Genomic DNA, 14304 nt, shown 5'->3' on the forward strand with positions numbered 1-14304 from the left:
GTGGGGTTTCTTTCAGACCTTCCCCTTTATCTTTGAAGTTGCTTAAACAGGGATCCCCTCTTTCTGTGCTCTGCATGTGCTGTCCAGACACTGGGAAAGTCTTGGTCCTAAGGACCTGCTGTGGTAAAAATGAAAGTGCAGTCCATCGTTTGCCTTGGCAGGGTCATCTCAATAGGTCTGGCCAGTAGAGACCCAAGGGCCTTTTGGGTTATTGATCCAGGAGTTCTCATTTTAATGTTTTAATAAATGGATTTTTTTTTTTTTTAATCACAGGAGGAAGGTATTTTGGGGGATGGAGAGTTAAATGAGATGGCATTCTAGTCTAGAATTTCTTCCAAACAATTTTTTACCTTGACAAGTGACCTGGAAAAAGGAACTGAGAAGGCAATATGGTATTTTGAGACTCATCCACAAAAAAGCTTTTCTTTTTGATATCTACAACTCACATGTTGAAATAATTTTATCAGGAAAATGTACAGAATATCTTTTGTGCAAGGGCACCCTTTGAAAGATTCATTCCTTACACATACATAATAGATACAGTAGTTTCTGAGGTTTCACCTTTAATCTAAGTCTTCTGTATTTTGTTTATGTTTTCCAGTTAACATTAGCAATGTGTATAAATACGTAGAAAATTATTAGGTGAAATGTTTTTATCTAATAAATTTCGGTGACAGATCATAAAACATAGTGTAAAGATGCACAGATATGATTTAAAAATACTTACCACATAGCTGAAAGCTCATTATAAATTAGAGCACCCAAGATTTATATGCTACTCTGCAGCATGTTTTAACACAATTTAAGGAAATGTTAAGCAGGAAAATGCATTCTACAATTATTTAATAATGCAGTAGGTATCAACATTAATTTAATTTGTTGAGGCATTGTAGACCCTAAAAATAATGCTGCCAACACAGTCATGCCTCATCCAGTTGGTGCTGTCCCTTTGTATTGGCTTGGTTATTTCCTGTTAGCTGGATCCCAGCGTATGAAACCTTTGCATTGCTAATCAGGACTTGGGCTCTTTTTTTCTTTTTCTTTTTCCAGTTGCATTTGTTAATTTGCTAATGGGTTTTCTTTGGACAGCTCTGAAAGTTTTTTGTCATTTTTATTTAGATCAGAAATGTTACAGGAATCCTTAGTATCTTATGTAAGAGCGTCATTCTCGATGCATGCACCTATCCCCGAGGGGACTTTACTGACTGGTTAATCCCATTTCCACAAGATGATGTCCTACCTGCCCTTCTCATCTAGTCCTTTGATGAATCCAGACAATAAAATGTTCATGGGACTTTTTTGTATTTAAGGGGATTACTTTTTTCTAAGTTGAAGCATTTGTGAGATGGGAGGTATGCTTTCCTTGAGGAACACCACTATCTTTTGGCTCAACATTTGCAGAGAAAGTGGACTTGTGTAATCCCAAACACATCTGGTCAGAGAAACGTTTCCTATATCCATTGTGTCTTAATGCAGTCAGCCTGTCTCTGCACTACTTTCTCAAGCCCAGGAGAGCGCAATGTCACAGGGAATGTCATCAGTGCCTGCCTAAAGGCAGACACAGGATCTAGTCTCTAGATGTGTTCCCCTGGATCCGGTGGGCCACGCTGCTGGGCAGATGGGAGTGCTTTTGTGGCCCCAGACGTGCAGTATCTGAGTTGGCTTTACTTAATGCAACACTTCAGGTGATACCCAGGAGCATGCAAAGAGCATCTAGAAACCACTGGTGTCCTTCTCTGTCTCACCACCCAGGCATTCAGCATCGTGTTTCAGAAAGCCATTGAGAGGGCCCCTCCAGATGAGAGCCTGGCCGTGCGCGTGCTGAACCTCCTCGACAGCATTACCTTCTCTGTCTTCCAGTACACAACCCGGGGGCTGTTTGAGTGTGATAAATTGACCTACACCGCTCAAGTTACCTTCCAGGTAAACATCACCCTTTCATGCAACCTGTATGCAATGATTTGTTTTACAGGCAAAGATATTGGCATGCAGAGAAAACTCAAACTGTTACACCTGTGGCCTTCAGCATCAGATCATCAGATACAAAGGCTGGGAACTGATTTTGTTCTCTGTATCTCTTGCTGATAACAGTCACAGATGCTGTGTTTGATTTGCGTTATGCTGACAAATGATTGTTTGAGAGAGTAATACCTGCTTGCAGGACCTTAAAAAAAGGGCAAAGCAAGCTGGTCTTAAAAGCTTATTGGTTTTATCCAAAAGAAACACCTGCTACATAACTGCTGTCTCTTGTCTAGTATGTTAGTATAATTTTTAGTCTATGATCTGAGCAAGGGAGACCTTTGTATATCCCTATCCTGAAATAAAATTCAATCAATAAATAGGGCTTGGCATGGTGTTGTGAAGTTGTTATTAAGTTTGTGCAGTGAATGACTGTGTAAATGCCATGGCATGTAGAATACAGATATGAACCAAGTTTGAACTGCTGAAACACTGCACTGATCTAGTTAACCTTGATTCAGTGATTGCCATGATTTTTTCAATTCTACGTAACAAAATACTGTGTGTAAAAGGGAAAGTACTTGTATATATATACACATACAAGAAAAGCTGGACTCTAACTATATATTTTGTTAATAAATTGTCTATGTGTAAAAAAGTCAGCTTATATTTTGCAATGTCAGCCTTAATTTTGACCTAAAGGATACCTACATTTTCTAATATGTAACTTGTAACTACATTAAGCATTAAAATTAGTTAATGGGGCACTTTAAGCTGTCAGGAAAACCAACATCCATGATTTCAGTGTGTGGTGACAGTTGAGTGATGAGGCACAGGTTTCTCCCATACGAAAAAGCAGTTAGCTCTTGAACTGAGTAACTCATTGCCATCATTTGTGGAAGACATGCCAGGGACACTTCAGATGCTATTGCCCAGTAGGAAATTATACAGTCTAGGATCTGTGACAAGGAAATTACAAACTCACCACTTTAGCCCTATTCTTTTTCCACCCAGCATTGATGTTAAGGGTTTTGGAGTTTGCCTCTGAGATTTCGGAAGTCTGGAGTCTGGCAGTGCACTTGGAGCAGTGACTCCAGCTGGGCTCATGAGCATGTATGGCTTTCCACAATTCCCAAAAGCCACCATTGGTGGTAAAAACATTGGTAGCAGCTGAATCAGGTCCTCTCCAGTGTTTGAGACCTCAGAGACCCTGCTTATTCTCTTGGTGCATGTACCATAAGGCTTTGTTTTGGTTTGGTTTGGTTGGTTTGTTTCTCAAAACACTCTTAGAATGTCTCTATTTACTTTCAGAATTGAAGAAGATAGTGAGAGATGGACAAGACCTTGGTAGTATGCCCTAGGATATGCATGCTCTGGTTCCTTTCAAGGAAGTTATCTGTTTTCTAGCTGCAATATCACGTACAGGGACATTGCAGCACACCCTGAACTGTGTGTCTCTGCTGGGAGGCACTTCTCAGTGTACTGTCTATGACCCTGGATCACAGCCCTTGCTACACATTTTTCCCAAACTTCGTTCCTCTTATGCTGCAAATCTCCATACTCATTCCTTGTCCTCTTGTGGGGAGACCCAAAGCACCTACATGGTGTGTTTCATCACACCCCTCCAACATGGGGCACTGTGCACTTTTTAGCCACACATTTGGCAGCTACATAAGTTGAATAATGAATCTACTAGAGTATATTGTTGCTTTGTATCTTGGCTGCTCAAGGATATCTTGTTTGTTTGGATTTACAGATACTTCTGATGAGTAAAGAAATCAACACAACAGAACTGGATTTCCTACTAAGATACCCAGCACAGACCAGAGTCACAAGCCCTGTGGAGTTCCTGTCTAATCACTCCTGGGGAGGAATCAAGGTATCTGCTTCACTTGAACTGTGTGGAATCAGCATCCCTTATCTCCTCTAAAAGCCTTTCAGCAATCTTCAGGTTGGTTCTTAGGGCCTTTGGTGAACAGAGTTCTGACCATACATGAGAAGTAGCGCAATAGTCCCACAGAAATGGAGAGTTTTGTAAGTACAAGACCAACTTTGTGGGCTCTTTATGACTGTACCCCTGGTGATCTTTGTGTCCCTGAGAAGATGATTTTTCCAAGATTTAGGCTTCTTTTCTGTAAGACATGAATAAGAACATCCTCTGGTTTGTTTTTTTTTTTTTGTTATAGATTGTAAAGAACATGGAGATCTTCACTGTATTTGGGAGGAGATGGGAATTTAAAGTAGATATGACCATCTGCTGAGATGTGCTGGAGATAGAGTAATGGCAGCTGACAGACCTTCTGCAGAAAACCACTCTCATGGCAATGAGAAGGTCTAACAGCTGCCATGTCTTTGGAGGAGAGCTGAGGAAGAGCATCCCATAGAGATGTGAGTTATTCCATCTTTGCTCCTGTTTGTCAGTAAATGCGAATTGTGCTGAATTTGGACCGATTCAGCAGGGTGTGATTTATTTTCTGGAAGGCACCAAAATGTCCTTCAAGTTAGGCATGCTCATTCACACCTTGCTGGATTTGAGATACCTTTTGTTTTACTGTGGCTTCTGATCAGTCTCTGGCACTGCTATGATTTAAGATCAATCTGATTTATAGCATACTGCCTTTGTGGGACATTTCTCTGTGCTGTAAATTAAGAAGTGAAGACACCCTTGTTTCATTGGGATAGTTCTCAGATTTTCATCTGGATCATTGGGTTTTCCCTTTCTCTCCCTTCCACCATGCTGCAGAAGATGTATCTGGTTCCTGGAGGGTGACCAGATAAAATATCTTCATCCAGACTCAAGACACCTCTGATATTCTTTTCTTGTTTGTATTGCTTTTGTGGGGCTTGCCACAGCTTTGCAGGAGCCCTGGTTTATGGTGTCATGTCCTTTCTATGCAAGCACATGCTAAGCTGTGCTTCACTTGGCAAACACTGTCTTTTAAGCTAACACAGAGTTAGAACTCTGTAGACCAGACTGTAGTTCAGAAGTCAAATGAAGCTGATGCTTCTCACCCAGGTCACCCATAGTGATTTTAAATGGTAGCATGGAACAATTCAAGCCAGATGCATCGGCCCTGGCCAGGAGTTATCATCTCCATCCCTTCACTGGCAGCGAGGATGGGGCCTCTGCCTCTTTCTGTGCATGCAAGCATCCCAGCTCATGTTGAAAATGTCGCAATCACGTTTTCAGCCATAAAATAAGCTTGGAACTTCTTGCTAAACTAGCCCTGTTCATCCTCTAAAAGGCATATTTCCCTAATAATGGAGGAATTAAAAAAGGTTCTACACTCTTTCTTTAATCATCTTTTGTTCAACGGTGGCGTTTTCCTGTTCAGACAGCAGCAGTTTTATTTTTATTTCTCCTTTGAAGATAAATTAAATGGATGCTTAGGGTCAACACACATAATCGTGGGCACTTGGAAATCCAGCCCATGAAATACATGCTTTGCAATAGTGTACTTTGACTTTGGGCTGTGACATCTGTGTAGATCACAGATGTACATACATATTATTGCTTGAAATCTCGGGCTTTCTCAACTCTGCTCTGTCCATGTTTAGCATAGGTGTATATATAGGGTGATTGTTGCATTTCAGTTCCTCTGGAGTCTTTCTGAGTTGTCTTTCTTCACTGTTTGGGAGCATTTTGCACTGCAAAGTTTCTACTTCAGTCCTCTAAGTATCCTCTGGAAGGTGAACTTCCTTCCATCATAGATTTCAGAGGTTTGGGGCTCCAATTCTCATTTTGGAGATCCTTTTATGCATCCTAGGATACATATTACTCCTTTAGTGCCCAAGGAAGCCTTTGCTAGTCCTGTTTGCAGGTGGTACATTCTCTAAGCAGACACCTTTTAAGTTTTCAGTGAGTTTTCTTTGTGAGGAGATCCATTCTGTGCTAGCCATTTCCATTCAATGTGGGTGAAATAGCCTTTCATGTTCGCTATGTGCTTCATCATGATTGTTGCAACTGCTTCCCTACTGTGATGAAGTTGGTACAGTTGCCAGCTCAGGGTCATAAACACCAGAAGAAACATCAACTCCCAGTCATTCATTCTTAATTCTTCATCACCATTTGACATATCCAGGATAACAGGCATTTCTATGCATAGAGTGTCAAAGTACATAGCAAACTGTGTCAGGGCCTGCTAGCACCAGGGCAGGTTTAGACTAGATCTTAGGAAGGATTTCTTTGCAGAAGGGGCTTTTGGGCATTGGAATGGGCTGCCCAGGGAGGTGGTGGAGTCCTCATCCCTGGAGGGGTTTAAGAGTCAGGTTGACTTAGCGCTGAGGTATCTGGTGGAGTTGGGAACTGTTATTTGGGGTTGATGGTTGGATGTGATGATCTCCAAGGTCTTTTCCAACCTAGACGATTCTGTGATTCTGAGACCAGCAGTAAGGAACTTCTGCTCATCAGAGCTCAAATGCTGTCTGTGGCATCACTGAACAATGTCTTCACCCCTTCCATCAACTACGTGCCTCAGCTTCATCCCTGCCAGCAGCCTGCACTCTGCTTCCCTTGCCCATCCAAACTGATGCACTGTTGGGTATTTATCACGTGGTCATTGTGTGCATGGAGTAGTTGGAGACTTATCCTGAGGTAAGCAGGAATTGAGAGTGGACTGTCACCTGAAGGTGCTTTGCAATAACTGATTCTCTCTGAGACGAGCCCTTCCCACTCAGCTTCCTCTCTCCCACTGAGTCTCTTGGGGTTTGTGGTTGAGATGAAAACAATGTGATGCCAAGAGGCCCTGCTCTGCATCTCCCCTTTAGCTGAGCTGTGAGATGGCAGGATTACACATCCTGTGCTCAAGTGTGCTGCCCATGTCAGGTGCCTTCAGCTTCAGTGTGCATCCACTGTCCCCATGAGCTGCACATTTCAAAGAGTTGCAGTCACTGGTCAATAATCTGTGCTAATTTTATGTATTTCAGGATTTTCAGATAGCGAATTCTATATTATCAGATACTGAATACTCTTCAGATTGTCTTTTGTGATGGTTGTAGTACTGATTTTGCTATAAATAATATGGCTGGTGTCAACTTTATTAGTGTTTATGTTCTATTAATGTGTGTTGGTTTAATAGCCTTTGAGGTTTTGGCAACTCCAGTTACTTGAGGCATGGTTTTAGTACAATCACATTTTGTCACAGACTGCTATAATTAGGTTAATTAGTCATGGCTTCTACACAGCTTATTAGCAGGCTAAAATCTCCTTTTCTTTCATCAGAAAGATTAAGTGCTGTAATAAATTGTTTCTTCAACAAAGCTTGAGGAAAGTACATTTCAAATTCATATTTCAAATTCGAAGTGGAATTTAGCATTCATCTAATTTTTCACAGAAACATTGAAAATGGTCCTGCACAAAGTGCTCCCCTTGCCAGGGCTTTCAGGCCAAGATAGTAGTGCCAAAAGAAATCAATATTGATATTTGTGTCCTGTTCTGTGCCTCCCATTTTGGGCACATTGACTTCAAAGGAAACCTCATTAAATGTTGAGGACTCTGGGCATGCAAATAGGCTTCTGTGACTTGGCTTATTATCTATTGTTGTTGTTTGATTAATAATATATAGAGGCTAATAGTCCTTTCCAGTTGTGCAGCTGTTTTCAGCTCATGATGCTGGAGCATCTGACACACGATTATGATTTAGTCTTCCAGCTTCTTTTAAGTTCAGCAAAAACTTTAACAGAGCTTTTCACTGTAACATGTGTGCCACGGAAGCTCAGTATTTACCAGTGAATGAAGAAACCCACGTATCTGTCCGGAGGGGCATGGTTTGTAGGGAAGGGTAATATCTTTTATTAGATTTTCTGATAGACTTGGAAAAAATAGTTTCAGGATTTTTAGTGCTTCTTTAAGCCTGAAACAGGAATTGAATTTAAACTAAGAACAGGTTGAGAAAAACTGCTCTGAGCTTAACTTGATTCTGTTCATCAGTCAGCCTATATGGGAGAAAAAGTAGTACCTGTGGAGGCACATTAGTTAGCTCTGGAGCAAGGGGAGATGTTAGCAATGGACACAGTCATTAGCCTCAGTGCAAATACTGCCTCTGGGTCACTGAAGGGTTAGTTAAGAGCAGGAAGGGGAGAAAATTGTATCATTTAATGAAAGTAGTGCCTTTGCTGAGTCCCTGGCTCTGGTGTTCAGTAGAGTTGGTCATTTCGGTTCTAAGGTCTGTCTTTTGCAGGTACTTAATAGTGATCTCTTGAGAAGTCAAAAGTATTCTTTTACTCTTAATGAGGTTTTCTGTCTTTTTTCAATTTCCTTTATTACAGTATGTTATACTTTCCTCACCCTCTGTATTACTTGTACCTAGCTTGAAAGTTTTTTATTTCTGTTGGTACTTCTGAAAAAGTATTTTGTATGCATGCAGGGTTGTCCATTTCTCCTGACTTGGCTTTGGTTACCTTAGCAATAAATGTGTAGACCACAAAGGTACAATGATGCTGCTGCGTGAACTGCACAGGACGTCAGTCCGCAGACATGTGCAAATGACCATTTTGATATTCTTGTTGATGTGATTGAACTTAACATAGAATCAGTGTATAGATTGTCCTCTGCAGGGTTTTCCCCCTGTTTTTTCCTTCATTCCTTACTGGAAGGTCTCCAGTGTCATAAGATGATGTTGATACCTAGATGGGATGTGAATATTCTCTGATTTGATGCACTGTGGTCCTTTCAACCCAATGTGAAACCCAGTCTGCTTGTTGAGCTGTTCTTCAGTTATCCACAGGGCTAGGACAGACATGTCATGGTTCTGCTCTGAGCATGGATATAGAAATTACATCACTGGGTTTTGGGTTATGGTTGTTGGGTCTTTCAGACTATGTCTAGACTAACAAGTAAAATGGGCCAGCAGTAATTTTCTGTCCCTGGCAGCACCTGAATCCATACAGTGAAATTCCCCTCACCTCTCAAACCAGAGAGACCTCATATATTTTTTGCTGTGGGCAGTCCTTGAAGTGTCCTACCCCCTGAGCTGTGTCCAGGTATTTTCTGAGAGCAGGTGAATTCACCAAAGTCAAATGTAAGACAGCAAGATGCTAGCAAACTGGTTGATGGTGAGCTTGTGCCTGGACCTCTTCAGTAGCCACAGATTCAGGAGCAGATCAGCAAGCAAGAAAAAAGTGTATGGCTTCTCCTCACTGTATAGGTGTGTTGGGGTCTGAGATAGGCAAATAGAAACTCCTTCTCCCCATAGTCTGAGACAGCCTTACCCTGGAACAGCTTTATAGATGCGTGAGCATGGTTTTAGTCCTGAGCTAATACAATCTGATCCAATATCCATCTAATACAATACAAGTAGGGTTTATTAGCTTAGTCAAAGCCTCACACAAGACACAGTTACACATCTTCTGTTCAGTGCCCAGTGCCAAAAGACCATGCTTGTGTTTCTTAGAGGTTTAGCAGAGCAGTCTGTATTTGCCTAGGAAAGAGCATATGAATGTACCCAGAGTCAAGCTGGTCTCTTCTTGAGCTTCACCACTACTAATAAAGTGAATGATCATGCCCTTACAGTCATCTTTTTCAGGGTTGTGTTGACCAAAACAGCCATTTCTAGAAGATGAAAGTGGTTCTTAGGTCACTGAGACTAGCTGGAGGTTGAGTGAATGGATTTCCCTGTGACCCCAGTGATCTCTGCTGTGAAATTCTCTCATGCTTCACCTCCCTCCATGCCATACCCTTTCTGGGAGCCATGCCCATGTTGCCTGATGGCCTTGCACCTCCTGCAGAACTGCAGTCCCTGATTAACCGTGCATGCTCACCATGGCAGCCTGTTCTCACAGACTGGATGCAGGCAGCTCTGGATCTCCTTTGCACAGATACACATTTCCCAAGTCTGATTTTCTTTGTGATATTTTCTGCAGCGCCTCTTCATTGCTGAATGCAGATGTGTCCCATAGGATAAGTGAAGCTAGTTAATATACAGCAAGAATACACCTGGCCAGCTTGGATTACTTCTTCATCCCAATCATTTCCCTCATCTTTTTCTGAAGAGGAAGAATTTTCATTATGTAGATATGAAAACGCCACTGAAAGGGCATTGTTTAATAAATGTGATGTTGAATAATGAGCTCTAAATACTGAATTCAGCTTTCGAGGAGGAGAACAGCAGTAGACAAAGTAGTATATTAACTCCATATTTATAATTTTGCAGAATGCAGATGATAAGATTGCATGTGTGGCTTATGAGATAAAATACCAAATCATATATTTTACATTTAAGAAAACTGGATTTTTTTGACAAAAGAACAGAAATGTCTCTTCCAACTTTCACTTTTTGTACTTTTTAGATACTAAAGTTTTTCATTCTTGACAAAGATTCATTGTGACGCAATCTGCTGCCTCTATTGTGCTCTTTGTGCATAAGCAAGGTTTTTTGATCAGTCTGGTCAGATATGAAAGGCTTGCAGCTCACAGCTTTCCATGTACATTCAGAATTATTATTATGCCAGAAAATCATAGTCTTAATTAAATATCTTCCATTAAGTCCGTTCTTCAGATGTACAGACTTTTAGTACACCTTTGATAGAAAACATTGATTGTAACACTTCGATGTGCATTTATCTGCTCTCATTTAGAAGTTTCCTAAGGACATTCCTCTGTCCTCACCAGCACTCAAGTCTCAGAGAAATGTTCCCAATGTCTCACAGAAATACTACTTGAGAACGTTTTACCTTTTTTATTCCTTTTATTTTTTTAACCTGCTGGCTAGCGATCTGATGTTTATCTGAAATACAGCAGAGATTTTGATCACATCAAATATTTCAAAATGTACTTTGTTGGTTTGATTGCAGAGTGGAAATTGAGTTTTTCTGAATGCATTTACAGCAGTGTCAGCCTCTGTCCTTCACTCTCAATCCACCTATGACACAAAGCCTCCCGTCAGCTGGTCATTTTGAATGCAAAAGTTCTTTCACCCTCTAAATGGAAGGAAAGGGAAGTGATTGCTAGACATTGTGTATCTTCTGAAGTCCTATTGCTTTGCCTTAATAATAGAAAAAAAAAATCAGTTGTGGTGCACTCCTGAACAGATGCCGGTGGACCATGGAGCCAGGAGGGAGTGCACAGGGGTCTGATGGCTGAGCTCTGCTAGCAACTAAGGGTGTGCAAGCAGTCATCCCATTTTGGACGTGCTCTGCTCTACATATGCTATGCATATGCAAGATGCTTTTGGAAAAGCAATGAAGGCCAACAGCTTGGATTTGGCTTCTCTTTATTAATTCTTCCTTTTAAGTCCAGATCTGCCATAAAGGACCTGTTGGAACTCCTTATTTCTGTAACGTGATAGAGCTCATAAACGTTTCCTTTGTATGGCAGTGTTGGTTCACATGAACAGCTGTGAAGGCTGAAGATTAAGTGCTCAGCTGAATTTTACTGGGAACAGTCTCTGGAACCCTGATGGTGACATGAAGGCTTTACCTGTGTGGAGGCACCTGAGATGGCCTTTTGTGGAGGCACTCATGGTCTGGGTATCATCCCCACCCTGTGGTCACAGTGCATTAGTGGGCCACAGTACTGCCAGGACCTGAATGGAAGCATGAATAGGAGCAATGAATATAGCCTGGCAGAACGATAGGGACATGCTTTTCACTTCACTCGGAGTTAGCCAAGCCTCTGCTGGAGTCTGGTTTGATCTTTGAGTAACGCATTTTAAGAAGGATACAGACCTTCTGGAGACAGGATAGAGGAGAGAAGCGAGAAGTGCCAGACACTTGAAAACGTGACTGTGAGAAGAGGAAGGGTTCTGTCTGAGGAGACAGGAGGGTACGATCCTCAAAAAATGTCCTGCAAAGGGGGAAAACAGTCTGTTTTCTGTATCAGTAAAAGACAGAGCAAGGTGCATCTCAGAGTACTACAAGATTCACACCAGATGTTTGGAAAATCCTTGTGACAGAGGATAATGAGGGACTGGCATGGATTGTTTGCAGTTTCTGTTACTGAGTTTGTATGACCTGGCCATGTTACCATGTAGGAGGATTGTCAGAGGCCTGAGTGCCCCAGCTCTCAGAGAAGAACCTTTGCAGCTTATTTTCTCTCCTAGCCTGGTTGCCTGTTCTCAAGGCCAGTTCTGCTGCTGTGCCACCGTGAAACCTTGGATGAGACCAAGAGCTGTGAGAAGCCTAATCAAGGGATGAGTCCATACATATATGTATATATGTATATTTATGTGTATCAGGACACAGAACCATGGGCCTTGAGAGCTTTCCAGCAGGTGACATCCTGGAACACATGCTTCAGCTGAGCTCTTTCAGTCCATGAGACATATTTTCTCTTAAAGTTTTGCTGTGCATTGGCCCACAGTGATGGCCCATCTATGATTTATAACAGCCAAATCCAGGGAACTATTCAGAAATACACAAGTACCACACTTCAGCTGTCACCAGGGACCCATGGCCAGCTTCTGATTCTGGCTGTGTGTCCCTGATTTGCTGGAGAGCTTCAAAGAGTGAAAAGGAAAGGTGGAGAGTGTGGCTTGGCAGAAGAGCTTGACTTTGCAAGGCCCATTCTCAAAACCACTTGAACAACCTTTGCAGAAAATGCAGGAAAAATGTCAATATGAACCTAACTGTGAAACATCTCAGGCATTATAAAAATTTGGTGTGTGGTTATAAGAAACTAGAATACAAAGATTATGACTAAACCTCATTTCTGTTGTTGAGCTTCCCTATCCAGTGGAGCTGTCTGTAAGAATGTATTAGCAGGGAAGACTTAAGTGCCGAAGCCGTCGCTTTCTAATTTATGATGCAGATTTCACTGGGAATTTTCCAAGAAAAGGTAGGAGATCCAACCCACCACTGCTCAGATCACTCCTGTCATCCAACCACAAGGTGCCTGCATTTTGTGATGCTCTAGGAAGGATGCTACAGATAAACAGAAGGATGTTTTTCTGTAGTGACATGTCATGGCACTGCATACTTTTTAACCCCAGTATAATTTAGACATCGGGAAAAAGCAGGGAGGAGTTTGAATGAAGACAGGGGCATACAACGCAATGAGCTTGTCAGTCAGCTTTTATGAAAGAAATAAGGAGGATTAAAATAACATTTTTGTGTCAAAAGATGATTGAAGTTTGGCAAACCCATTGTATCTTTATTTTTACCTTCAGTTGAGATTTTTCTTATGAGCTGAGTAATTCAGGTAGTGCAGCTAAACAGAAAATAACACCTTCACTGAATGAATAATACAAACTAAAACCTAGTGTGGGAAAGATGGTAAATTATCCATCAATTTCTACATTAATCCTTCTAGTTAACTAGTATTCAGATGGAGTAATTAATCTGCCTATACATCTACTTCCTGAATGATCCAGTCTATCAATTCAAGCCAGATGCAGGTCTGACTTTACCATTCTTCCAGGATCTGTCTTTCTCCAACTGTGGGTATGCTGGTTTTCCTAATGACATTTGGGCCACCTGCAGAAATGAAGGGAAAAAATTATGAATATTTGCAGAAACCTATATAAGCAGAACTCGCAGTGGACAGGGACAGTGTAAGACCTATAGAAGGTATTTTAAAAATGCATGAGGTTGTTCCCAAGCATCAGGCGTTCATACAGCTGCTCTGCTTTAACGCTGTTGCAAAACCTCCACATGAACTGCTTCAAACTCTACAAGCTCATATGCAGACAGCCAGGCTGGAAGCTGAGTTGTGGTGGGACTTTCCCACACTGCCCTGGGAACCTCCAAAATGCTCAGCCAAGCCATGGAGACAACTGCACGGCTCAAATGCTTTGAACTACTGTAGTGCTTCTAGACTTGGAATCTAATCCTGGTGCTGATATTGAAAATACTTAGTTGAAACTGTATAGTTTTGCTGCACACCTCACCTGACATCTGAAAATTATTCCCCTTCAACTATCGTTAGCCTATGGCCTTGGCTTGCTCAAAGCCAGTCTTTCCCACAGTATGTGCACGTCACTGCTGGGGGCCACCCCTGTCCACCGAAACCCTTGCATCTTCTGCAAATGACAGTGGTTTTTCAGAAGATAGCGTCAGGGTCAGATGCACAACTGCTGAACAGTATGAACTTTTTATTTGTGGAGCCTGCTCTGCTTAAAAACTGTATAATGTAATTCATAAAAACACATCTCCTTAATTTTGCAAGTGAAATCGTGACTAATCGTTAGGATTTAATCATCTCACAGTTTATTAAAACTGTGAGAACATTAAATATAATTTCTTTCCCGTGTTGTCAAGTTCTGTAATTTTTAGAGAGACATTTGATGTTGTGTGTTCCTTATAGACCTCTGTTTTTAGGTAGTGTCTTCGTTGTTTTTTTTTTTTTTAAAAAAAAAAAGGATATATAACGAGCTATGGCTGAAAGCATGGATCAGGTGTAAACTGAAGACT

The 14304-nt window shown here is 41.4% G+C and overlaps 1 protein-coding gene across 1 annotated transcript in view; it reads left to right on the plus strand.

Moving 5' to 3' along the window:
- Positions 1-14304, plus strand: part of DNAH9 (dynein axonemal heavy chain 9) — a 213293-nt gene that overhangs the window by 145986 nt on the left and 53003 nt on the right. The window contains exons 58-59 of the mRNA XM_074922361.1: positions 1753-1923; positions 3716-3838. Coding sequence (XP_074778462.1) covers positions 1753-1923; positions 3716-3838 — 294 coding nt within the window. The remainder of the gene's footprint in view (positions 1-1752; positions 1924-3715; positions 3839-14304) is intronic.

Source organism: Athene noctua, chromosome 18, assembly GCF_965140245.1.
Source record: "Athene noctua chromosome 18, bAthNoc1.hap1.1, whole genome shotgun sequence".
Lineage (NCBI taxonomy): Eukaryota > Metazoa > Chordata > Aves > Strigiformes > Strigidae > Athene > Athene noctua.